At 42.5% G+C, this 27,776-nt stretch overlaps 1 protein-coding gene across 2 annotated transcripts in view; it reads right to left on the minus strand.

Moving 5' to 3' along the window:
* PIEZO2 (piezo type mechanosensitive ion channel component 2) overlaps positions 1-27,776 on the minus strand; it is a 1,179,452-nt gene that overhangs the window by 47,113 nt on the left and 1,104,563 nt on the right. For both annotated transcript variants that reach the window (XM_078688152.1, XM_078688151.1), the window contains 2 exons: positions 27,531-27,678; positions 7,577-7,765 (listed from right to left, as the gene is read on the minus strand). In XM_078688152.1, coding sequence (XP_078544278.1) covers positions 7,577-7,765; positions 27,531-27,678 — 337 coding nt within the window. The remainder of the gene's footprint in view (positions 1-7,576; positions 7,766-27,530; positions 27,679-27,776) is intronic.

A 27,776-nucleotide genomic window follows, 5' to 3' on the forward strand; every position in this document is an offset into this window, starting at 1 on the left:
AAAAATGTAAAAATGAAATGATTCAGTTTCAATTTTTAAGGGCAGGCAGTGGTCCGTGAGACTACTGCCTGCCCTTAAAAATATTTTTTGACCCATTCACAAAGGGGAAGAGGTACCTTGGGGACCCCTTGCCATTTGCGAATGGTTTACCACCTACTTGAAGGAGGTGGTAAATTGCGAGTGTTTTGCGACCACAATTGCAGTCGCAAAACATTCATACAAACAAATGTGAGTCGACTATCATAAAGGGACTCCCTTGGCATGCCCCTTCCTAACAGCAAGTCGCAAATCTCATTTTGCAAATCAGTAAAATTTACCGATTCGCAAAATGAGGTGTGTACATGGCCGTGCTCTAAATTGCGGTTGCAAACAGGCCGTTTGCCCATTTGTGACCACAATTTAGGTTTGTACATCTGGTCCTAAAACACCTTGAATCATTGACAACATCACATCATAAGCCTTTCATACTCTTCCATAAGTAGGAAGGATCATACATGAAATATAATAAAAACATATACTTTGTGGGCCATGTGATGCAATCATGCAAAGATCTCTATGTTCTGTGATTTACTTTGTTTTACTCCTGGTTCCTGATTCTCTATCCTCCTAATGATTGGCTTTGACAGGTAAACACCACCACTAAATTTCTAAAGATGTGCAATCCATAACCCTTCTGATAAACCCATATGTCCAGAGCACTGAACCTCTAAAGTTTTACCCCCAGTTCTGACACTAGAATGCATGTTGCAGTACATAGTTCTGCCATGCTGAATCATAACCCTGGATCTTTGACCCCTCAACTCTGAATCCCAACTTACAAAACCTCTGTTCCCCTAATATTGTAAACCCCTATTCCACATTACCTCTTCCACCACATCTCACCGCCTGACCACCAACTGTGCTCCTATTACTATCGTCATGCACTGTGATGTCAAACCACTTCCCCAGACTCTCTATCCCAATGGAACTATACCCTGGCACAAGCCTGAACAACAACTATATCCCTAAACCATGACTCCTCTAGTCATTAACCTTTAACACTTAAGCCACCTACACACTTAAATCAACTAATAACTCTGGACACTTTATAACTCAAGATTTATAATTGAAAAGTATATCACTCAGTGTGTTTGGATTCCGAGTTTTATACTTGCTAGTGTGTAATCTGTAATTTTTCTTCGATTTCAAAATACCGAATGCTCTCACTGACGCTTAAACCTAAATTTTGAAAAGCTTTTAAACACCTATCCCATGGTCCAGACAACCTTTGTGAACATGAATTGCTTATATCCATTTCTTGCTCCAGGAAGTGAAAGAGATCCATAGCTTATTGGATACGTTTTGGTGGGAAAGCTTGTAGTATTTGATGGAAATACTAGTGAACTCTAAGATCTAGATTTACCAAGGTTTGCATAACGTTTTGCTACTCCCATTGGCCTTTTTACTGCTTTGTGCCTCAGAGTGCCCATACAAATCTTTAGTAAATAACTCCCTCGCTACAGGCTCACCTACATTGATGAAGGACAGACTCCAGAGTCTTGGTGTTTCTCATCAAGCACTAGCCCTCCTGCCCTCATTCTTGACAGGAAGATCTCAAAGGGTGAAATGACAGTACTTTCACTTGGATTCCTTTGATCTACCCTGTGGAGTGCAGTAGGGACCATCTCTTTATGTGGTGCCTCTAGCAACTGTGATCCACTCCTTTGGATTGGAGGTAGTGTCGTACGCAGATGACACGCAGATCATGGTTACAATCCCCAAAGGCTCATGTTCAACATCAGAAAAAATTCTCAGGTGCATGACTAAAGTGGCAGAGTGGATGTCTGGTAACTTCTTGAAGCTTAATGGGGATGAGACAGAAGTGATAATATGCAGATCAGGGACATCAAAGTGGAACAGCAAATGTTGGCCCCAGTCCTTAGGATGCTGTCCAGTCCTGAGCAAGAAGGCTAAGAATCTTGGATTTCTGATGGACACTGAACTTAATTTTAATCCAAACAAACCATACCGTCTAAACGTGCACCTGGATCATAAGGATGCTCAAAAAAGTCTTCCCTCTTATTCAACGGCCAGCACGAACACAGGTAGCTCTGGCCTTGGTAATGTCCAGACTCGATAACTGTAACTCACTATACCTGGATGCCAACAAGAAGACGCAGTATAAACTTCAGGTGCTACAGAATCCACTGGCAAGACTGGTTCTGGACATTCCCAGAAAACAATTGGCAAGGAAGGGACTAGAATCCATGCACTGGCTCCTTTTCAATAAACGTGTTAGCTTTAAGTCACTCTGCATGGTAAACAAATCACTCTAGCTACCTTACCCGTCAAGATTAAAAACTATGTTCAGCTGGCACTCCCCCAGAAAACCCCTTTGATCTTCTCTTCAAATGCGACTGGTGGTACCAAGATCCAAAAAGAGGAAATGGGGTGACAGAGCATTCTCGGTGGCAGCAAGCAAACTCAGGAACTCCCTTCCTCTCGCCCTAAGGGCGATTCCCCTTCTTTTACCAGGCTCTTAAGAAATGACTTTTCTCGGTCTGGATTCTATCTGGGGTAGTTTCTCTTTCAATTCCCTTTCTGGATGGCTGGTCTTCAGTGCCTTGATGCCTTAGGGTGATTGTTGTGCTTTACAAATTACAAATCAAATCAAATAAAATATTAAAGTAACCCAGATCTTCACCTGACTTGATATTATTGTGTTTGCTCTGGTTGGTATTGTGCCTAATGTAATTTTTAATTAATGCTATTGCTGTTTACGAAACAAGGAAAAGCAAAGGATACTACTATCTTTACCTTCATACCACTTACTAAAACTGAGAAATATAATAATGATAATAAATAAAATATTTTTTTTGTAATATGTGTCGCATCCCTGAGTTATATTTTAAGCTACCCAGAAAGGCATTTGTTCACGTTTTGCGGGCATTTTATCCATTACTGCGTGTAACGTTTGTGGCCTACGTTTTTTTTTCTTCTGAGTAGTAATGAAATGTTTTAGTTATTGAATTCGTAACTGGGAATGTAACCCATGAATAGAATAGTTCTATTCCTTATGATTTGTGCGCCTCAATCACGAATGTTACTTGTCCACCCCTGGCTATTAAACCCTATGCACCTAGTTTTATAGTGATGGCATTCCTAACATTTTCTGCAATGTGAATTGAGGCTGCATCCTCTTCTCTGGCTGAGAGGTGTAGATCTTGTACTACGTTATCTGTTTCCTCAGTCATTGTTTTAGTAAAGAAGAGTTTGCCACGGGAACTAAGATAAGGTGTTATACACAATTTAGGAACAATGTGTCATTCAAGCTTGATTAACCAACAGCGAATCCATTGGATTTTTCCTACTCAGCTTCGGTGGATTTTGTACCCTCCCACTCCATACGTCTCTGGGGAAATGTGTGTAGGGGTCTCTGAGAATAGAACGACTGAAGTACTCAGGTTTGACTGTTAAATAAGTACCCAACCAACGTTGGTGGCGCCATTGTGTGTAGTTTCTATTAAACTTATACAGGATCTGCGTGTTCGGACGTCATACACTGTAAGATTGGTGACAGACTGACTCTAAACACCCCCATTGGGTAGGTCGGCATTTTTGCATCAGATAGCTCACAGTGCAACTATAATCTCCTCTCACCAAGGAGAGAATTGTTCTTGGCAACCATCGAACATGACAACCCTAATCCCTCAGGACCGTGGAAACAGTGTACTACTTTAGGCTTAGTCACTCATGCTCACTTAGTCTCAGAGAGATACACAGAATAAACGATCTGGACGTTTTTCAATAAGCATTTATTGAACAATTGTCATCCTAGTGTAAAATAGATGAGCTGCAACAACCGCTAGAGAGTAACAAATAGGTATGATTAGAAGCACTATGAAAGTAAAAGGATGGTAGAGTTCTACCATTTTGCAATAATTATGAATACATACGAGTAGATAAAATACATGATAATAAAATGTGCGTACTCCTACGATGCCTCCCTAACAAGATGTACCTAAGTGTACCTAGCATGTGTGTAGGTGTTAAGCCAAGAATCCCTGTATTTATTTATAAAGTTTTATATAGTGCAAACGTGACCCAAGAGTGTATCAGAGCGCTTTACATTTAGGATTGTTACAATAAAAGTTGCAACAGTTACAAGAGCATAGAAAGTTACAGTACACAAAAATAATGTTGCAAGAATTCGTAGGAGGAAGGGAAGGAAGGAGTCATTAGCGGGCAGATGAGGAGGAACTGTGCCCAATGTCCGGCTGGGTAGGTGACGGTCAGGGGAAACCAGGGCCCATCTCCTCAATAGCTGTCTAGCAGGTCCACCGGACATCAGCCATGGTGCTCAGGTCTCAGCATTCAGGATTAAAATAGCTTAGACCCGAAGGTATCAAAGCTTTTCACATGATATCTTTATTGTTCAAGGATTTCATCAGTTATAGGTTACATCAGTTGCAGGGAGAGCATATAGAGATCTTTGAGAACGAGGTCAGAGGAAACGTAGCGGGGTAAGGGGTGGGGTAACAGGGTAGGGGAGATACGACAGAAAGACAAAGGGAAAAATAAGTCCAAAGTATATCCCTCTTACTTTTCAATTAATGACAAATTAGCCACGACAAAAATGATGACAGTTCTTGAGGAGCGGTTGATTGAAAGGTAGGTGGGTGTTAGGGTTATGAGATTTATGTAGCGCTGGCTAGACCCGAAGGTATCAGAGCGCTGTACATGAGGTTCCAAAAACGTTACAAAATTGACATCAATTAAAAAATTACATCAGTTACTAATAAAACATTTAGAGAAAATGACACAAGGAGCTTAGAAATACCCAGCAAGCATATGAGAAAAGGTAACTGTGATATGCATGGTGCATTCTCGGTAGTTACCTCATCCTTTCTCCCTAATTATATTGCAGCCAGCCGGTCATCTAACATTGTTTTCCTCGTCTCCCCGTCCGTGTCTCCTTCCCTTCCCCTCCTTCTTCTCCCTTTGTGTTTCTTTGATTCAAACTGATGTAACTATATAACCGATAACTCGCTGATTCAAATGATATAACTATGTATCCTGCAACTCACTGATACTCATGTAAAGCGCTCTGATACCTCTGGGTCTAGCGAGCACTATATAAAGATTTGCAAATAAAAATAAAATAAATAAATATATTCATTGTCATGATGGGTGATCCGAGTGGGGGAGGATGGTGGGAGAGCATCCCTAGCCTCGCTGGTGTGAGCTCGCAGAGCCAGACCATGTAGTCCAGTGTGGTTGAAGGGCTTTTCTCTTTGCTGCAGTCCTGTGGAGGGAGAAGGGGGTGGGTTGGAGGGGCTTCTTTTTATGCTGCAGTCCTGTGGAGGGAGTAGGGGGTGGGTGGAGCCCAATTTGGTGGTGGTCAATTGCAAGTAGGTCTGCCATATTAAGGTCAGGCATTGGAAGGCAGGACTGAGGTTGGAGAGGTAAAAGGGCTTGATAGGATTAGGCAAGGAGGATAAATATGGATTGTACATGGGGCCCCACTCTATGTCCGAGGAGCTTTCGATTTTAATTACGATGCGGTGAGGGCCGCCATCTTGGGGTCAGGCACATTCCGGCACAGAGTCACCCCGTGTCAATCTCCCGCTCTAACGGCCTTCTTACCATGTCCCCAGGGGTCCGCTCCGCTGCACTCCCTCTTGGTCGGCCCACTGATGACTGTACCTGTCTGGCGTGTTGAGAAGCTACATGCGAAGATTGCTCGGTTGGATTCCCGTTCCTCGCCGCATCTCATAAAGCTCCTGCAATGTCGGGAAGAGCTCCTCCGTTACATGAGTACCTCACCTCTGGGGTCGCAGAGGAGGGTAGTCGCAGCGGAACTAGAATCGGCTGTCACAGTGGGACAGTCAGTGCTCAGTAGCCTCCCCGCTTTCCCAGCTCGCAGCCTCCATTTTGTAGAGTTTTGGAGCTGGCAGTCTCGAGCTCCCGAGGAGATCAGGCTCGCATGTTTTTAGCCCCGTAAGGATCTCGTGAGCTCGCCAGCAGATCTGAAGCAGATATCTTGTTTCAGGGGCGAAACCGGCGAAATCTGTGTGTTTAGGCACTCGAGACTGTTCATCCTATATTCCATCCAGCCCTCTTCATGCTGGCAAACTCCTCGTTGAATTTTCCTATAATTGACTTGTGACCTTGCTTTTGTGTTTCTTGTGGCATTAGTGTAAGGTCACACTGATGAGATCCACCCGCTTGATCTGCCGGGGGTTGCTCTGCTTCCTCCTGGGCATCTCTCTGGGCTCTGCTCGGTTCGCTGCTGCTGCCGCCAGTTCGGGGCCCCAGTCCTGGTCTCGGGATGAATGTTTAGACCACTGCGAGCTGGAGTATCTGCATGCAAGAACCTCAGAGTCTTTGATCAGTGTGTCGGCCGAGAAGTCCTGGTTTTATCTGCCTGTCTTAGCAAGATGTGATGTATATATACCCATATAGCCATAGGGCTCCCCAGGGGTTCTGCCTCACTGTATTACTTTGTCAGACTTAGGATGATGTCGGGAATTAACTTTGTACATAGATAATATACAAGAGATGGTAGTCCTGCTGAGCTTTCAAGAATCCTCATGCATAATGTATGAGGCTTTTACCAGGGAAAATCCAGTGTTCCGTGTGCAGTGTCGTATCTAGGTAAAAGGTCAGTCCCTAAGAACCGTTATGTATGTAATGTAGGGGAGAATATAGGTGAAGGGTTCTAATGTTACCTGAGTCTATATTAGGGTACCTATATGGAATATACCAGGACCATAGAAAAGAGAGAACTAAATCAAACAAAAACGATTTTATTAAGTGATTTGCTGTCATGGACCACTCTACAAAAGTAAAATAAATTAAAATGCAACTAAACCATACTGCAGAAAGGAAGAATTATGGAGGCAATATATGACACAAATCTAACATTTGCACCAAATTTAGATGATCACTGGCTAATTTTTAGCAGACGAGAGTGCAGGTGATTCTTTCCCAGGGCTTTAGAACTATTATTTGCAAAAATGTTGCCAAATCGGCAGACTGAAATGAATACAGATTCAGCCAGCCAGAAACCAGCAATGTGATTAAGTGAAACCAGCTTTGAAGGTCTTCATGGACTGTCACGGAGGAAATTTTAAAATTCAAAATTTACTATTTCACGCAAAATGCCCAAATGGAGACTAGGCCTCCTGCACATGCAGAAACGGGTTCCATATTACAAGCTCACCAGCAATTTACTGTTGAGTATCTAAGAATGACGAAGATTTTATGTAACAAAACAATGGATTCAAAGCCTTAGGAGTCTGAGGCCAAAGACTCTTGAATGTTTTGAACCAGATCATAAAAGCTAAACATAACTTCCTTGATTTTAGGAAATTTCGAAAAGTTATCAATTGAGGCCTGTATTCTGTTGAATGTTCCTGAGTCAAAGGGTAGCTTTTGAAGGAAACTGGGCACCGCCTCACCTCCAGAGGGAATCTTCACAGCCTTGAAATAGAGAACCCATAAACTCTATGGGATGGGGTCTGTAATAAGCAGCAGTGTGGTATAAAGCTCATGAACAATGAGAAAAAGGACAATCATGTTTCTAGTTGTTTACCTGATATCCTCCCAGAGTTATTCTGATTGAAACATCAAGTGGCTTGTTCGTAACCCCAGCAACAGATTTGATTAAGGACATGAAGAGCAGTGGGAACCACACAATGCAAATCAGTAAGACGACAATCATGCCTCCCATGCCATACTTCACAACTTTCTTCTTTTTCTGGCCCCTTGGCTGAGGATATCTCTGTAAGAAACAGAATACCACAAGTAAATCTATATGATGTTTTTTGTACCTGTTGTCAAATGAATTTATTAGTATAAACATACCAATGTAAAATGTAAGGCATGTTTCTATCAAAGGCAGAGGTGTGGGAATCCCAGTGTAATCTTGTTAAGGAAAGAGAGAAAGTGGTATAAAAAGAAACATTTTAAAGAGAAGGAAATACATAAAGTAATGCTAAGGCGAAAGACAGAGAAAGAAAAAATGGTGAGGGAGAGACAGCTAAAGGAGAGAGAAAAGCAACTTACTTATAAAGTCTATCTATCTATCTATCTATCTATCTATCTATCTATCTATCTATCTATCTATCTGATATTCATATTGAATATGTATACCCAAAGGACTCCTTGTCAGTTGAATGCTGCAGTATTGACGCTAAGGGACTAATTTAGAGTTTGACAGACAGAGTACTCCAGAAACGACAAATAACCCTGTCCTGCAAACTCTTGGTCTGCCCCCTCCTTTAGAGCTGGTCAGACCATAAGCCAGCTATCAACAGATAGCTTTCTCCAATGGTTCAACAGAGTAGCAGCTGCTAGAGGAAGGTCATTATACAACCTGCCCTATTTAGGGAGGAGAGTGTAATGTTCGTTTTTTCTGTCTCTCATTACCAGGTAAAATCTGGCAGTAAGGAACATGAAAAGCCATTCATTTTTTGTTTTTCAGAAGCAGACTCCTTGGAGGTTGATTCTGAAAACTCAGAAAGTTCAGAAATTTGGTGAATGACCATCAAAACCGATGGCAGCCTTCCCCTAAACGTTTTGCACCTTGAAGGGAACCATTGTGTTGGCACTTCCTTTCAAAGTACAGAGATGGCCGCTGGGCCAGAGATGATCTCTAAAAGTGGCAGATAGTAGTCCGTCAAGGTGGCAGAGGGTATGTTCTCCCCACTCTTACATACAGCATACAATCCGCAAGAGTCTACATCAGGCCCTAAAACACTTACAATTGTTATAAGTTCATACATATGTATACTTTCATATGATTTCTACACTGTAAATGATTGGGGTCCAACTATTAACCCATCATTCATGTTTTCTGCTATCTTTGACAGAGTAGGGCTAAGTAAAGAATAGTGGTATGTGAAGAGTTCAAACAGCGTGTTCCTAACAAACATAGAGCAGGGCCCAAAAAGTGAATAATGTACCTCACATAGCACTACAAAAAAGAATCACTATTCCGTAGAAATGCTAAGAAAGGACCAAAGCAGGTAGAAGATAGTTCAAAGTTACAAGCCACCATCAAAAGCTGACAACTGAATTCTAGACCCATTGGATCAAGCAAGATATTGCCATAATGAAAGCTGGTTCAAATTAACAGCAGAGGTGCAGCTTTCATTGGTGAAGAAAGGAAACTTTTTTCTCCGTATAATTACTGAACGAAAAAGGAGGCAGAAAAATCCAGTGGCAGCTCCTCCGCTATGGTGAAGGAACGTCGCCCCACTGCTTTTGAGCAGTGTAAAGTAAAGGAAATATAAAATGATAATTTTGTGTTATTATCATTTTACATTTCCTTTGCAGGTGGGCGGGGCTTTTCTGCTCTCGGAGCAGGGTAGGGGAGGAGTGGTTTGCCCACTTCTAAGTGCACAATGACTGTTTTGTCCGCCCTCTTGAGCAGCCCAAACTAGTTATGCTCTTTCCCCGTTCTCCATGCCGGCTGCATTGCAGCCTGCATGGAGAACAAGCCCAGTCCCCCATTCCCTGGTTAAACGTCGAACCAGGACACTCAAAACCAATCACAACGCTGCATTGCATCATTGTGATTTGTTATGGGAGACTGGCTGTTCTTCCTGGCTTCCGGTTCCTCGAGTTCCACAAGGAGAGCAGGAGTAAGGAGCAGAGATGCGGGTCTCGGAGTCAAGGTAATTGTATATATATGTTTTTTTTCATTGTGCAACCCCGCCCTCCATGCCCCCCTTCACTCTCCCACCCCTCCACCCAAGAGTCATGCCAGCCCCCACTGGAAAAAGTCTTAACTTCATCTGCAAGAAATGCAAATTGGAACGATATAGTTGAATGTCTTTCCTGAAAGGGAACCACTCAGGGGCCTAAAAAGAATTAGTCCGAATATTGACAATGGTGCAGAAAGAGAGAGGGAGCGAACAATACAGAGAAAGAAAATGACACGGATGCAGATGGCTGACTTCAGAGTGAGAAACTAAGAGTGCAAATGTGGAAATGAGTGCAGCAGAGTAGACAGGATTTCTTCACAGGGTGAGACAAAACAATTTGTATTATGGAAAGTGCACAACGATTCCATGCAAAACAAACAAAATTAAAGATATGGAGCTGTAGTTGACTTTCAATGGTGACAAATTCAAACAGCTTTGACCTTTTACATTTAGATATGAGAACTTTGAGACGTTTTTTAGAAAAACAAGTAGGTCAAAATATGGCAAGTATTTGGACAATATGGGAGAAAAAACGGCACAATTACTCGTTTTGGAGGATTATGCTTCTGCAAACAAAGAGGTTTATATGCAAATACCCTTGCTCTGCCAGTGTGTCACATTTTGCCATATTAAAATTGAAAGACCAGCTGCATAAGGGGCTTGTAAATAAGCCCCATAGTTCGGGAAAAGCTCACACATTTCACCAAAAGACAAAGAGGCTTATTTGCAAGCCGTTTAAGCCGCCAGTGCATCACTTTTATTAGCTCACCAGCAGCGCAATCGACTTCCCCATATTTACAAGCCATGTAAAGTCACCCTGCATGACTTTTCATAGCCTTGTAAATATGTCTCCCTTTCATGCATAACTCTGCACGAAAATGGCATTCCATGGATTTTGGTGTGGGTGTTCCCACACAATATTCTTGGAACTTGACGCATTCCAAGATTTACAACATTTTGTAAACCTGAGAATGCGTCAGAATTCTGCACCTCTCCAGGGGATGCGTAAGGAGGAGCAAGGAGAAATATTTTAATTTCTCCTTTTTCTATTAGTGCTGCACGCATAGGAAGAGGAAAATGCTTTTAGTTATTATTTTTGTGCAGGAACGTGTCCCTTACTGCACAAAAACATTCATTCCATCAGCACAGGGACCCTTGCAAAATGAGACAGGGGTGTCTGCACTGACGCACAGCTGCTTTTTGTGCACCGGCGCAGTGGAGGACAGGAATGTGCTGTATCTTGTAGATAGGGCTAATTCCTGCTCTTTTATTTTGACACATGGCGGTGTAGCAGGAAGGCTTGCTGCGCTGACGTGCGCCAAAATATTTTAAATGAGGCCCAAAGTTTTTCAAGGTAAGAAACTGCATACATTCAAGAAGTTACAAACCTTGTCACATTTGCAAATACTGGCAGCAGAATTACAATTTTGGCACCACTACTTTGGAGTGATGTTTTTTCAAATTTGTTCATGTTTAATAGGCAGCTTCTAAAGGAAAGAGAGTCGATCGCTTTGCCCAATCCGAACACACCTAAATACTTTTTTTACTAAAAATGAGCAGAGCTATGCAAAACACTCTTGCCCAGTTCTCACAAAAATATCTTAAAGTTATTTTATAAATCAAGTGTTTCCGTACCAAATATTTTTCTTTGCAAAGCATACATAATGAGTTCAAATGTATATATTTGACCGCCTCTAGACTTCTAAATTCTTTTTGTTCATCTAAAGAAAACACCAAACAAGAAGGCAACACAAGGATCTTTAAAGAAACAACTCACCTTCAATGTTATTCAAGAATGATGAGCGTGAACAGTATGTGTATCAAGAGTGTAAATGAATAGGCCATGTACCCCTTGTTTAAATTGCATAAAGCACACATTATGTTCATATGTTTTTTGGGTGTCAATGGTTTGTGTAAATGGGTGTGTATCAGTGGTGGTAAGAAAGTGTGTAAATGCTTTACACATTGCCTCTGAGGTAAGCCTGACTGCTCGTGCCAAGCTACCTAGGGGGTGAGCAGGGGTTATCTGGGTGTGTAACTTCATTATCCTGACTAGAAGGAAGGGTCTCTACTTGGACAGGGTGCAAACTACTGCTAACTAGTTACTCCCATTTCTAACACTCTCTAAGTTGCATATTCAGTGTGTAGAATTTAGGACCAAAGCCATTCCCACACGTTGACCCTTGCCAGGCCTTAGTGCACAGTCAGATGAATTAAAACACAGATAGAGAACGAAAGAGACACCTACTCTTTTCTGAGCTGCATGGATTTCCGCCTGGCTTCTGTCATGACAATAACATCAGTATTTGTCAAATAAGTGAAGGAGACTCATTTGAATTCAGAAAAACACCAATGTCCTTGAATGTGGGAATGAGGTTCACACTGCCTTCTCCTAGAAACCTTAGAGGTTGTAGTGAGAAAAATGTAACACTCCTGGCGCCCAAAGGCAAGGACAGGAAATTGTTGGAAATAAGAACTCAATCCGAGAGCACTAGTGAATTTATTTACAGGTCACTGTTGTGAAAACTCGCACAGCTGCTGTGACTGTCTGACTACTGTAATCCTTCAACACTTACAGGCCGCAGCTGGAGAAAGCTGCACAGCTGGTGCACTACTGCATTGATATTGCACTTCTCTGAGGAGGGCCATGATGTGGGAGCCTTCTACACATTGCTGATTGTCTTAGGCTGCTTACATCCTCTTTTTTGCTGTATTGTTTTGTTGGTCTTAGGACTCTGAGCACTTTACCACTTCTAACCAGTGCTAAAGTGCATGTGTTTCTCCCCTAAATATGGCGACACTGGTGTAGCCGTGATTGGCATAATTAATTTACTTATAAGTCCCTTGTACAGTGGTATGTCATATACCCACAGCTTGTAAATCAAATGCTTCTAGTAGGCCTGCATCACTGGTTCTGCCACCCACATAAGCAGCCTTTCAAGCCTGTATCAGGCCTGCCATCGCAAACTTCAGTGGGCAGTTTACTATCCCTTCGACTTGGCATTTAAAACCACTAGCCAAGCCTTAACCTCCCCTTTTATTACATATGTCACCCCTAAGGTAGGTCCTAGGTAACCCTAAGGGCAGGGTGCTGTGTAATTAAAAGGTTGGGCATTTACATTCAAGTTTTACATGTCCTGGTAGTCACAAACAGCTACATTTGTTGTTCACTACTGTGAGACCTACCCCTCTCATAGGCTAGCATTGGGTATTCCTTAAAATATTCAAGCTCTAATTTCTGATTAGAAAGGAGTAGCTGCATCATGTTTCATATCTTTTAAATGGGACTGATAAATCCTCTTTACTGGTAAAGGTGTATTTAACATTACTATATTAGAAATGCCACTTTCAAAGAGTGGAAATTTCTCTGCTCCCAACCTAGCTCTGTGTGCCTGCAGCCTGCCTCTAATACGCATCTGGAGTGGGTGACTTCGAAACTTGGTGCATTCCCTCTAGACAGCCACAAACACAGGAAGGGTGGGTGTGACAGAGATCTCATCTGCTTTCTGATAGCTCTTTCTGGACAGGAAGGGTGAGACACCTGAATAGGTAGCTTCCTGTACACAAAGGGCTGATTACCCCCTACAGATAGCCTGGTAGACAGGGCTGGGGTGAAAAGTGACCTGTGCACTTCAAGGGCCTGCTTAGAAATTACCCCCCTCAGTTAAAAGGCACATTTGGTTATAAGTACTGTGTCTCTGACTCTACCAAGACAATACAATACATTACTAGACTGTGAAGAACTCTGTCAGGAGTAAAGACTTCGGTGCTACAAGGAGTGCCACTCTGCTTTACTGTTGCTCTGGAAGAACTACTTTTCAGCTTTGCTGTGATGCCCTGCTGCACGCTGATCTCTGCCCTGCTGAGGACAAGGACTGGACCCATCTCACTGGAACTCAGGGTGACTCCAAGGGCTTGCTGACTTGCTCCCTGTTTTAAAGTCTCAGGGTCAACAAAGACTTCCTTCTACTCTGCATGAGCACTTGGACCATCTGGTAGTCCTGTACTACCAAGTGGTGCCAATCCAGTACTGGGCCCCTGAAAGGTGATTTCTGCTATCTAGATCCGTCGCCGCTGATGCAGGAGCAGATCGACGCCATCGCCTTCGATGGACAGCACAGCTTAGCAACGACGGACAGCGCAGCTAGACACCAACACAGTGCCTGTATCATAAAGGGGTTTTTCATCACCTGCACAGATCGGAATCAATGCACGAGACTTCAACATCAACGCTTTGCTCCATCAAAAGTATTTTTTAGCGGGACCTGCGTGAGTCTTGTAGCCGACTTGTCCTCCTTCACATTCGACCTGAACTCTAGATTTACCACAGATTGGCACAACCTCAAGTAACCCCAATCTTTTTGACTCTAAGCACTAGATTTTGATTTGATTGTTAAAAATTCATATCTCCGGTTCTACTTATTGGTATTTTGTTGCTTTGGTCTTCATTTACTCATAAAAATATAATCCATTATTTTAACCCTGTGTGGAGTATTTTGCAGTGTTTTCATTGTGTTACTGTGGTTGTGAGTTGCACAAATCCCTTACACATTGCCTCTTTAGATAAGCCTGACTGCTCTGTGCCAAGCTAACAAAGGGAGAGCATAGGTTATCTTTTAGTCTGTATCTAACTTACACTAACTAGGATTGTGATCCTTACTTGGACAGGGTGCATACCTCTGCCAACCAGAGACACAGTTTATAACTGCTAATCTGTCATTCTGTGCTGTATTTTAGTGCAAATTGTGTCCTTGTGTTAATTTTTGGCAAGAAGACTCATTTAAACAGCATCACGAACAACAGCAGCTCAAGTTCCGTTGTACCCATACATTTGTGGTATATTTTTACAGTGAATTGCGCCATTTTACGTAAACATTTAAAATGAATGGTACATAACTATGCAAAGTGGAGCAATGGTGTAATTTCTGGAATTTTGCGTAAAATACATACTACAAAATTTCTGAAAATTACATGAATTATGCTGGCACTATTAAAATTTTGCCCAGGCCTACTAATTATAGAGAGCCAAATGGAATGAAGTGAGCTAGGGATAAAGAAAAGTAAAACGAAAATATAGTTGGAAGATTGGATGGTAGTGGTGTTACAGAGATTGGGCTAAAGTTAATGTTAATGTGGCGTGGCTAAGTACCACTTGTACAGCACGTGCAGGAATACTGGGACCCAGAGCTCTGAGGGGTCTAGTGAACCATGATAATTGCTGTATTAACTACCCAGTAGCAGTCAAGTAAGGTATTTTCCTTGCTTTCAGCAGGGCCCATTGAATCCTTGCTATGATACTGAAGTGGAGGTACCAAGTTTTAAATATCTGATGCACAAAAGTTGTGTGCAAAAATATCCCTGAAAATAATATGGATTTTAAGGTAAGTAATATCGATGTAAAAAATGTCTAAGTTGTAAATATTGCTGTTAAAATTATAGAGGTGCAGAAATACAGAGTTTTAAATATCGTGACGCACAAATGTGTGCAAAAATATAGTTGACAAGAATATTGATTTTAAGGTAAGTAATATCAATGTCAAAAATATCTATGTTGTAAACATAGATGTTCAAGGACTTCAATGTCCATAATGCTTTGCAACTGTAAAAAAGTTATCAGTGGTAGGACGCAATGATAGCTTTTTAACAGTTGCAAAGCATCATGGACATTGAAGTCCTTAAAATGTCTAATGGACAATGTACCTTTAAAACCTTTTGCACGTAAGTCCTTCCTCACTGTTTGAAGTTGCAGGACATTTTAAAACCAGGATTAACTGCTATCCTCATTTTGCATATGATTAAGATTCAGCTGAGTTGAAACGTGTCCTGCAATCTACTTTCACCCACTCTCGACTGGAGGGCTTGTTTTTCACACGGTGGAAAGTGTGTGAGTTTTCTGGTGCTGTATTAAGTGGTGGTGACGTCGATACCAAGCCCCAACCTGCCTGGCTGGGAGCCCTTCTATGTCAAGGCTCACTTGGAATATATATATATATATATATATATATATATATATATATATATATATATATATATATATATGGAGTTCAGTGGGGAGGTAAGCTCAAGCACAGTGAATTTCTTGGATTTGAAAATAAGCGTAATTGAAAACAAACCGCATGTGTCATTGTACAGCAAACCGACAGCCGGTAACTCTGTATTACATGCGGCTAGCAACCATCCGCCTAGATTGGTCAGGAGTATCCCCTATGGGGAATTCTTAAGATTGAAAAGGAACAGCACAAGGGATTTGGATTTTGAAGTAGCCACACAAGCCAGCTTAAATAGATTTGTCAATAGGGGTTATAATAGGGACTGTTTGGATGTAACCCTTAATAGGGTTACAAATATATTGAGGGAATTCCTTCTTTGCAATGAGAAAAAGAACAAGGCAGAGGCAAGAGACAATATGTTTAGACTGATTACCACCTTTTCCAATGAAGCCAATGATTTGAGGAAAATTATAGAGAAGAATTGACATATTTTGAAAACGGACAGTGTGATAGGCTAAGATATCCCAGCTGCCCCTTTGATAACTTTTAGGAAGACCAGATCGCTAAGAGATAGATTAGTGCAAAGTCACTTCTAAGCTAGACCCAGCACTGGGGAAACCCTAAGGGAGCTTAGAGGTTTTATCCTTGAGGAAAATGCAAGGCCTGTGCAGGAAGTAAAAGAACATTGACATATGAGGTGACAGGCCTTAAGAGGCCTAGAACCATAAAGAAGTTTCTCACTTGCAATACCACTTATGTAGTGTATTGTTTAGAATGTCCTTGCAGACTGAGAAACATTGGTAGTACTATTCATCAGATACAAATACGGGTATTAGAACATATGAGGGCAATAGCCAAAAAAGATGGCACTTACCCAGTCACAAGACATTTTACAGAGAAACATGGTAGCGACAGGGAGCTATTCTGAAAATATGGTCTAGACACGATTCCAACTATTATAAGAGGTGGGGACAGGATCAGGAAGTTACACAGGCTTGAATCAAGATATATAATTGACCTAGAGACAAAGAGCCCCAAGGGGATGAATACAGATGAGGAATTAGCTATACATCTGGGCAATTAAATCTGTAACATTGTAGGCTTTGACAAGTAAGAAGTGAATGGATCTGTGTATAATTCTGAAAACTTTCGTAGTATGTTTATTTAAGACTACATCAATGAAATGTATAAATGTTTTAATGGTCAATGGTGCATGAAATTAAGAAACTATAGGGAAAGCCAAGCCGATACACGGCAAGATTTTAATTCACACGTGAACCATAGTAGTGGTTCCAAGGTTGGGACTAGAACAGCTGTGTGCTAGCGCCGATATACGGCGGAATAACTAATGCATTAGCTCTAACCTGTCTATACAACCGTTATGTCTAAATTTCATTTCTTGATATGGCAAATGGAATTGTGAAACGTAAATGAATCGTATCATATATTCCAGCATAATGGTGATTGAGCATTTTATATATATATATATATATATATATATATATATATATATTTATTATGCCATTGACATTGGGATTTTGCTATAAGAGACATAATCCAATATGGCGTTTGTGAAGGAGGATGAATGGTTCTTCGTTGATTTCTGTTTTCATTTGCATCACATGACTTATTGTTGATATTTTTTTAAATTCCTCTGCGCAAAACATAGAGGCATTAGAAAAAGGCAGTAGCCGAAACCCGTGATGTTGACAGTTGGTTGTATGAATTAAAAATCTTGAAAAGAAGACAAAGACCTCTGTGAGTGCTTTTTCGAAACCTAATTGGGAGAAGGAGTGAGCGCGCATATATATATATATATATATATATATTCACTGAAAAAACCATAGGTTATAGACCATATATAGTTAGGAATTAGCATTTACAAAACCTTGAAAATTCACTGAAAAAACCATAGGTTATAGACCATATATAGTTAGGAATTAGCATTTAAAAAACCTTATTTTACTCACACAAAACCATTGAAATTCCATATATAGTTAGTTGCACTAACTATATATCGCGCACCCGCAATCCACTGCTGATGATGTCACATATTACATCATTCATGACATGGTCAGTGACATCACTGATGACATCACTGATGACATCTCAAATGACATCACTGATGACATCACTGATGACAACATCCAGTGACTGTATGTTTCTGTAAAGTTAAAATGTGTCTTACATATTGAAGAATGAGTGGAAGTATAAGTGTCTGGACAAAGGATTTAGTAGGTGCATGACTGAATGTATGAGTGAGTGATTAAATGTGTCCCACTGAGTGCATGGGTTAGTGACTAAAGTGTCTTAATTTGTGCATCATTATGTCTGTTGTTCTGTAAACTGCTGCATGTGTTGATCAGTAGCTATATGATTAACTATATGGGTTACTGATTGATTGTCCAAGTATTTGTATGGGAGACTGAGTGTGTGTGTGGCTGGCTGGGAGGTGTGTGACTCTGTGCAGATCAATGTGTACTTATATCAATGATTGTATAACAAGGTAAGTATGTGTTAGTATATGTTTGAAAATGTAAGGTGCTCTATGTTTAACTGTATAGACAAGAAAATGGAAGTGTGATTGATTCTTTACAGGACTGACTAGGTGTGTGAGTAACTCCATGGATGAGTGGCAGAGTGTGAGTGTCTGTATAGGTGTATGAGTGCATATGATAGTGTTGTAAAGATGAGTGATTGTATGTATGAATGATTGTATAGGTGAATGAGTGAATGTGTGTGTAGACGTAGGAATCAGTGAGTACATATGTAGTAACTAGTATTGGTGTGTCAATGGTTTCAAAAATTATACTCTGTATTTAACACTGGGTGAAACAGAGGTTATATTAAAATGTGAGGAGATGCATTGTATTGTCACATGAATGATATCATCAGTGATGTGGTCATTGATGTCAAATGAGATGTCATCAGTGATGTCATCAGTGATGTCATTTGAGATGTCATCAGTGATGTCATCAGTGATGTCACTGACCATGTCATGAATGATGTAATATGTGACATCATCAGCAGTGGATTGCGGGTGCGCGATATATAGTGCAACTAACTATATATGGAATTTCAATGGTTTTGTGTGAGTAAAATAAGGTTTTTTAAATGCTAATTCCTAACTATATATGGTCTATAACCTATGGTTTTTTCAGTGAATTTTCAAGGTTTTGTAAATGCTAATTCCTAACTATATATGGTCTATAACCTATGGTTTTTTCAGTGAATTTCAATGGTTTTTTAATAGCAAATAGCATAAGCTGTCGAATGTCAAGTACGTGGTAAGTGAATTTTTTTTCGTGTTTATGCACACTGATCTGCTTTGAATGATGCCCCACCCCCTCATTTCTATTATGAGTACAATCTCTTTGCACATAGTGAAGGGTAGTTAACGCAGGCCTTTGCCCCCGTTGTAATACGTCGTGCCTGCTTCTCTCTCCATTTGATTGATTGTTATCCAAGTATTTACTGTTTTAGAATTGGTTCTCTTTGGTTCATTCTCTATTTACAAACAAACACAGAGTCGCAATACTCTGTTTAGTCTTTGCAGATAACGAAAAATCGTGTAAAAAAAAAAGAAAAGGAATCGAGCAAAATCAGTAGGCCACTAATGGGATCTCTTTTTGACCTCGCTAAAATAGAAACATTAGGAACAACCCCTCATGACAAATACAAAACTAGTGAAATGAACTGAACTCCACACAATGATGGCTGCAAAACAGCTCGGCTCCGCCACCCACCCCGCCCAAAATAACGATAAAGAGCGGCTGCCATGATTGGTTGCGGAATGGCCACGACGGAGCTACGAAATGGTGCTGCTCTCATGCTAACCCCAGCTTCAGTCTGAAACATCCAGAAACACTGTAGACTACCAATTCGATCAGTTCCGGTAGCGCCCCAATGTAACCCGGTAGAGAAGAACTAGCCCTCCCCTCTTTGACTAATGGTTCTTGTTGCCTGTCCCTTCTGTTGTCATTTAACAGAACTATTTAGCCTGCTGAAAGGGGTTGTGTTCCGACTGCTGGTTGGTGGAGACATTTTGACTATATTCTGGACCTGCGTTGTCACGTAATGCGTCATATGACGGGCCGCGTTAGCGCATCCGGAAGTCATCCGGGGCGCGCAGCGCGTAACGTAAGCATAACAAGTCATGTGACTTGTCAATAAAACTTTTCATTGGTTCATTTTACTTTTCTTATTCTAATGATGAAAGGCTTGGTCATATGACCTAAAAATTACGCTTTTTATTACTTCCGAACATTATTTTTTCTTAAATATATGTTATAATGTTCCAGGCTAATGTACTTTCCCGGAAAAGAGAAAAAGAGCGTTTCTTCGTCCCATGACGGAGCCGTTGAGCAAAAGAGGGTCGACCTGCTGTCTTAGTCGCCGATACGCCTGAATATGAGATTCTTATCGATCACTTTATGTTGCAGGAATAGAAAACACAACAGCCCTTGACCATTTATCTTTACTGCGTTCCTTCGTATTATACCTTTTACCCTTCATGTAATTGGTCTGCTTTATTTCACTTGCCTTTTAATGATTCTAAAACAGTGACTATTATTAAAAACTTTACCAATGTATATACTACTACCATGTTTTCTTTTAAAAACCTTTATTGTGAAAATTTCATTATACAAATACGAGCCTATAACCACGTGGGCCAGCCACGGAGCAAACTGTAATCGTATATGATGAGTAGACATTTACACTGTAGAGGAACGTAACGGGCGGGCCATTAGGTTGCAAGAACTAAGGTGTCTAACAGTTACGGAATCGGTGGACGTACATTTTATAATTAAAATACGACAGGGCCAGTTACAATAAAATTATCTAGATATACATTTGCGGGCAAGTACCATGGGTGACGTTAATTCGAACTTTCAATAGTACAGTAATCAATAACACATCAGAACTTAATATCAATAGGGATGTTGAAATATTCAATCAATTCTCGTCCCCGCCCGCCATGTGCTTCAAAACTGCATACGTATCTCGTGATTTCAAGGTTCTGCAACCAGTACACAACAAGGAGTTACGAGTCCCATTTATTCCGGCGCCATTTTGGGCGAGGACGGGCAGGTCCAGGATATAGTCAAAATGTCTCTACCAACCATCGACTATGATGATGTTCATATGCTGTATTTATTAGAGTAACACTCATCTGTCCACATGAAATTAATTTGCCACAATCTAAACATGTCATTTTAATCTTTCCAAAGTTCTTCTAAATATTTGGGACCGTTTCCCTTGCCTCTGATGCTGTCAGTGCCACTTCTTTGATGAATGTACTAGCAGGTCAGGGGTTCTCCTCCAAATCTCTCTTTTATGCAGCACTATAATTAATTGGTGCCACCTCTCCATATGACGATGCATGGTATAGTTACCATAACTATATTTTTTTTCGGTTCCTCTGGAGAGTTCATCGTGGCAGATGAAGCGTGTAACGTACCGGGCATTTACCTTTTTTTGCATGTACAGGAAAGGAAAAAAAAATCGAGCGTCCGAGTTCTAAGGTGTCCCAGGGCCATTTTAGTGGACCAGGCCCAAATCCAAAGAACAGGCCGCCATTTTGAGAGTCCTGTTGCAGCCGCCTGTCGCTGTAGCATCAAGAGCAGCCGAAACTCAGCTGAATGGCAACTGAAACGGTAAAGGGGCGCCCCACTACAGCAGACGAGCCTCCACCTAGGAAGGCCCGTTCACGCCGCCCCCCCCCCCCTTCGGGCACCCCACGCCGTTATTCGGAGCAGTATTGTAGGATGGCCACACCAGTGCGGCAACTTGCTACACATCACCTCGGTGGTAACCGAATCTCAGCGCCTTGTGGTGTCTTCTATTCAGAAAACATTGTTGCGCTGCCTTTGGCCCCATTCGCACATCGGTCCGCTACTGACGCCATCTCACAGGCTAATGGGGCGCCCCACGCCGAGTTTCAGCATTGTAGGATGACCACACCAGTACAGCAACTTGCTAGACATCACCTCGGTGCCATCCGGATCTCGGCGCCCCACTGCAGATGAAGTGCCTCTCAACTATGAAACCACCATGGTGACATCCGGATCTTGGCGCGTTGTGCTGCCTTCGGCCTATTCGCACATCGGTCCGCTACTGACGCCATCTCACAGACTAATGGGGCGCCCCACGCCGAGTTTCAGCATTGTAGGATGACCACACCAGTACAGCAACTTGCTAGACATCACCTCGGTGCCATCCGGATCTCGGCGCCCCACTGCAGATGAAGTGCCTCTCAACTATGAAACCACCAGGGTGACATCCGGATCTTGGCGCCTTGTGCTGGTTCCGGCCTATTCACACATCGGTCCGCTACTGACGCCATCTCACAGGCTAATGGGGCGCCCCACGCCGAGTTTCAGCATTGTAGGATGACCACACCAGTACAGCAACTTGCTAGACATCACCTCGGTGCCATCCGGATCTTGGCATCTCAACGCCTAGTGGTATCTTCCATACAGAAAATATTGTTGCGCTGCCTTTGGCCCCATTCGCACATCGGTCCGCAACTGACACCATCTCACAGGCCAACAGGGTGCCCCACGCCGACTTTTACCATTGTAGGATGGCCACACCAGTACAGCAACTTCCTAGACATCACCTCGGTGCCATCCGGATCTTGGCATCACAGCGCCTTGTGGTGTCAGTCAGAAAATATTGTTGCGCTGCCTTTGGCCCCATTCGCACATCAGTCCGCTACTGACACCATCTCACAGGCCAACAGGGCGCCCCACGCCGACTTTTACCATTGTAGGATGGCCACACCAGTGCCACAACTTGCTAGACACCACCTCGGTGCCATCCGGATCTTGGCATCTCAGCGCCTTGTGGTGTCTTCTATTCCGAAAATATTGTTGCGCTGCCTTTGGCCCCATTCGCACATCGGTCCGCTACTGACGCCATCTCACAGGCCAACGGGGCACCCCACGCCGACTTTCAACATTGTAGGATGGCCACACCAGTGCGGCAACTTACTAGACACCACCTCGGTGCCATCCGGATCTTGGCGCGTTGTGCTGCCTTCGGCCTATTCGCACATCGGTCCGCTACTGACGCAAACTCACAGGCCAACGGGGCGCCCCACGCCGACTTTCAGCATTGTAGGATGGCCACACCAGTGCTGCAACTTGCTGGACACCACCTCGGTGCCATCCGGATCTTGGCGCGTTGTGTTGCCTTCGGCCTATTCGCACATCGGTCCGCTACTGACGCCGCCTCACGTGCCAACGTATTTTCTCCGCATTTTATACCCTATGCCGCATAACAGGTCATGTGACTTGTTTATAAAACTTTTCATTGGTTCATTTTACTTTTGGTTTCCTAATGATGGAAGGCTTGATCATATGACCTAAAAACAACACTTTTCATTGGATGAAAACTTTTTTTTTTTCCAAACGATGAAAGCCCCACCTTGTTTCTGGATGTTTCAGACTGAAGCTGGCGTCAGCATGAGAGCACCACCATCTCGTAGCTCCGTCGTGGTCATTCCGCGAGCAATCATGGCAGCCGCTCCCCACCAGAAGCCTACAGGAGTCGGGGGCCCCCAAAACTTTTGATGAATCCTCAAGGCGGAGGGGACGCTTTCGAGAATGGGGTCCAAGACCTAGCAGACAAGCGTCCGATTTCCAAGGTGTCCCAGGGCCATTTCAGTGGACCAGGCCCAAAAAGGAAACAGCCTGCCGCCATTTTGAGAGTCCTGTGACAGCCGCCTATCGCTGCACCGCAAGAGTGGGCGCAACTCAGCTGAATTGCGGCTTTTGACACAGTGGACCAAAAACGGACGGAATGGCAACTGAAACGGTAAAGGGGCGCCCCACTACAACAGATGAGACTCCACCTGGAGAGGCCCGTTCACGCCGCCTCCCCCGGGGCGCCCCACGCCGTTATTCGGAGCAGCATTGTAGGATACCAAAACCAGTGCGGCAACTTACTGGACATCACCTTGGTGCCATCGTTCTGCTGCCTTGGAACTATTCGCACAACAGTTTGCTACTGATGACCCACCCCCCGCGACGCCCCACGCCAGAAATCTGGACGTTGTGCTGCGTTGGGACTATTCGCACAGCCGACCGCTACTTCGTTGTTTTTCCCTAAAAATGTTTATATGTTATTACTGTTTTTGTTTTCTTGTATATATTTATAAGTTATTAAAGTTTTATAATCTTACTACTTTGTCGGAGTGCTATATATTTTTAATGTGACACATAATTGTAAAAACTTTGATGTACAAAGAGTCATCCCTGGAATCTTCCGCTTCAGGCTCGGTCCCCTCCCCAATCACAATACAGGATGGTTTTCAGATAATAGGAACGCGTCTGCTGTGACGGATCTCATCGAGTGTGGGCCTTGATCTACTATAACTCCTTTGAAGAGGGGTGATTCTTTACAGCTGGGGCCATAAACTACATCTGCAGGGCTAGCTGATACCCTAGGACCGGCCTGGACAATCGGACACAGAGGAAAAGGAGTGTCAGAGGGTGCGGTAGTGAATAGGGCGAAAGGGAGGTGTCGGGCGGGCACAGGGTGTGATTCTCAGGGAAGAGCAGCGCAGATGGGGGGAGGTTTATTACCCATGCATAAGACAGAGAGCGGGGGTGACCACTGCCTGGGGGAGATGCTTGCGAGGGTGGGGAGCCATGCTAAGGATCGACAGCGTGCACAGAGTGGGTCTGGTCAAGGCATCTAAAATGACTGCCGTGCACGACAAAAGTGTGGCATTTGAAAAAAGACAAGATGGCGCAGACAATGTTTTTCAACACTTCCTGATTTCCTTCGAATCGAACGTTAACAGACGTTGGGGCATATTACCAAAGTTAAGCGATATTTATCCCTAACGATGCTTAGCAACGATTTTTTTACCGCTAAGCATCGTCAGAAATTATCGCAGATAAACCTTGCTATTATCAAGGTTTATCGCAAATACGATAAAAAACGACCGCAATGCATTAATATCGCTGAAAACTCAGCGATATTCATGCATTACCGAGCTAATGCTCTTAGCCATGTTATCCACCTCCCATTGGATAACATGGCTAAGAACTGCTCAGGGCAGGTGCTAGCTTTTGGAGATATTCGCGCTTATCGCGAATATTTCCAAAAGTTGATAATAGGAGATAGCGATGTTAGCGACTGTTTCCAGTCGCTAACATCTTGGCATGCCCACTTTGCATGTCATTAGTGATAAATATCACTCACATGCAAAGTGGGGCCCAAGATGGTCGCTATCTCCTACTAGCCGTCGCTAACTGGTGTTAGCAACAGCTAGGTAATACAGATATAATTTTATCTCCGCGAAGCGGAGCGCTGTTACAGATATATATCTTGTTTTTGAATGTTAATTTCTCAAAATCCACTGAAGCACATATATTGAGACCTAGCAAAGGCACATCGAGCTACCAGTCCCTACAATTTTGCCAAGTTTCGTGCAAATCCATTCAGCCGTTCGATTATTATTATTATTATTTTTTTTGCCCCGCGGGGCCCTTTTAAAACCTCCACATCAAACCTAAGAGGTCAAGGAGGATCTACTATGCCCCCTTATGGTCATTTGCCCCTTCGCTTTGCCCTCCTCTTGTCTCTCGATCCTACCGAGAGACAAGATGGCGGCCGCTACGGACTGTTTGCAATGTTTACAGACGCCGGAGAACCAATCAGCTTCGCAAACCTCCGTTACGCGAAGCGGAGCGCTGTTACAGATATATATCTTTTTTTGAACGTTAATTTCTCAAAATCCACTGGAGCACATATATTGAGACCTAGCAAAGGCACATCGGGCTACCAGTCCCTAATATTTTACCAAGTTTCATGCAAATCCATTCAGCCGTTCGATTATTATTATTATTATTTTTTTTTGCCCCGCGGGACCCTTTTAAAACCTCCACATCAAACCTAGGGGGTCAGCGAGGATCTACTATGCCCCCTTATGGTCATTTGCCCCTTCGCTTTGGCCTCCTCTTGTCTCTCGATCCTACCGAGAGACAAGATGGCGGCCGCTACGGACTGTTTGGAATGTTCACAGACGCCGGAGAACCAATCAGCTTCGCTTCACAGAGCTCCGTACCGCGAAAAGTCCGCGAACCGGAGCGCTGCCCGGTCCGCTGTTACAGATATATATCTTTTTTTGAACGTTAATTTCTCAAAATCCACTGGAGCACATATATTGAGACCTAGCAAAGGCACATCGGGCTACCAGTCCCTACAATTTTGCCAAGTTTCGTGCAAATCCATTCAGCCGTTCGGGCTAAAAGTGAGGCCAACCGCCCTATGGAAAACTCAATGTTAAAAACACGTTTTGAGACCCCCCTTTTTTCTCGGCCCCCCCTTGACGAACCCCCCCCAAATTTTCATGGGCTGCTCAGAAACAAAATGTGCCATTTTCCTGAAAATTTCAGCCAATTCCGTCCACAAACGCCAAAGTTATTAGACATAGAATTTTCAAAAATCCCATAGAGAAAAAATCCTAACTATATATACCTACTGGCGACCGCCAGTAGGTAATACACATATATACATATATACATACACATATTTATATACATACATATATATTTATTTATTTTTCTAAAGTTTACAAAAAAGTAATACATTGTAACATACATTATAATGATTATTTTAATAATAGTTTTAAATTATATATGTTTACATAAACATACAAATACATATTTGATTTAAAAGAAATTATTATAAAACGGATATTTAATTTGATTTAAATATATTTAATTTTCATTATATTACTGTTTAATCTCAATATGTTTAATATGTACTATGTTAAACTATATTTTTATTAAAAAACAATATGTTTGTGTTTGATGTTAGTATATAATGATTTTTGGTTTTCGATATTTATGTTCTTCACATTATAAATATAGGATAACAATATTTTTGTGCTCAATATTTTTGACACTATATTTTTGTCCCACGATATTTGTGGTTTAGATATTTTGTCAGGGAACCCAATGGGAGTTATTCCACAGTCATCAACATTTGTCCAAACTTTACATCTCCACTAATGGCCATTTATTGGGTTGCATTACTGAACATGCATAGGGATGTAGTATAACATATTAGGGTTTTAATCAAATTGGCCTTTCCTGTTGCAACTAGCCAACAGGGAGTCATTTCAGGAAAGAGCATGAGAGCGGCAATGCCAAGTATCTGGACAATCAGGGAGACTCTTCTGCAACTACATTAACTGCAGCTATTTTTTCTCTGAGGATGTGTTATAGATAAACCTTTTTACATTCTAGATTTCAGTAGTAAAAATGCATTTAATATACCATTTAGTGACATTTAGAAACATGAGCACTAGTGCGACTCCTCCACTAAGGTGGAGGAGCATCGCCTCACTGTTCTCAGAGCTGTGGAAAAGGTAAAAAAAGATTTTTTGGAGCTACGGAGCGGGCGGGGTTGGTGTCACAGGGAGAGGAGTGATGGCACACTCTAAGTGCGCATGACTGTTTGACTGGCCATCTTGGGCAGGCAAAACAGTCATGCGCATTTTGCAGGTTCCCCACCAGGCTGTAATGCACAGCCTGGTGGGGAACATGCACAGCCTCCCAGCCCCTGTCTGAGCTCCAAACCATGGCACTCAGACCAATCTCAACACTGCATTGCAGTGTTGTGGGAGGCTGTGTGCTTCCTCCTTCTGGGACTCACGAGGAAGAGGAGCGCCAGAGTAGAGCCGTCAGCCGCCAAAAGATATGTGTTTTTTAATAGTTTCTTTTACACACCCCCTCCATACGCCCACCGCCCAGGCACCTCCCACGTTCCCTGTCAGCCGCCACTAATGAGCACCCACACAAACATATGTGTATATCACTCGTCTTACTTTTTCAGACTCGCGCCAGCACTTTAGAATAAATATATGTGCATAAATATCCTCTACGCAGATCCAGCTAGAAAGACTGAGGGTGGTGTCAGTCCAGACCCAGTCCATCACTGCTCGGAGCTCAGTCAAGAATGGAACCAGACGGAACCTGTTGAGAAAAATTATAGATTAAAACAGAGCATCAATATTTTTTTCAGTTGCAAGGTTAGTTGTAAATCGTAACTGTGAACTTTGAAATCCTACAGC

The sequence above is a fragment of the Lissotriton helveticus genome, chromosome 4_1 (genome assembly GCF_964261635.1).
Source record: "Lissotriton helveticus chromosome 4_1, aLisHel1.1, whole genome shotgun sequence".
Taxonomy (NCBI): Eukaryota; Metazoa; Chordata; class Amphibia; order Caudata; family Salamandridae; genus Lissotriton; species Lissotriton helveticus.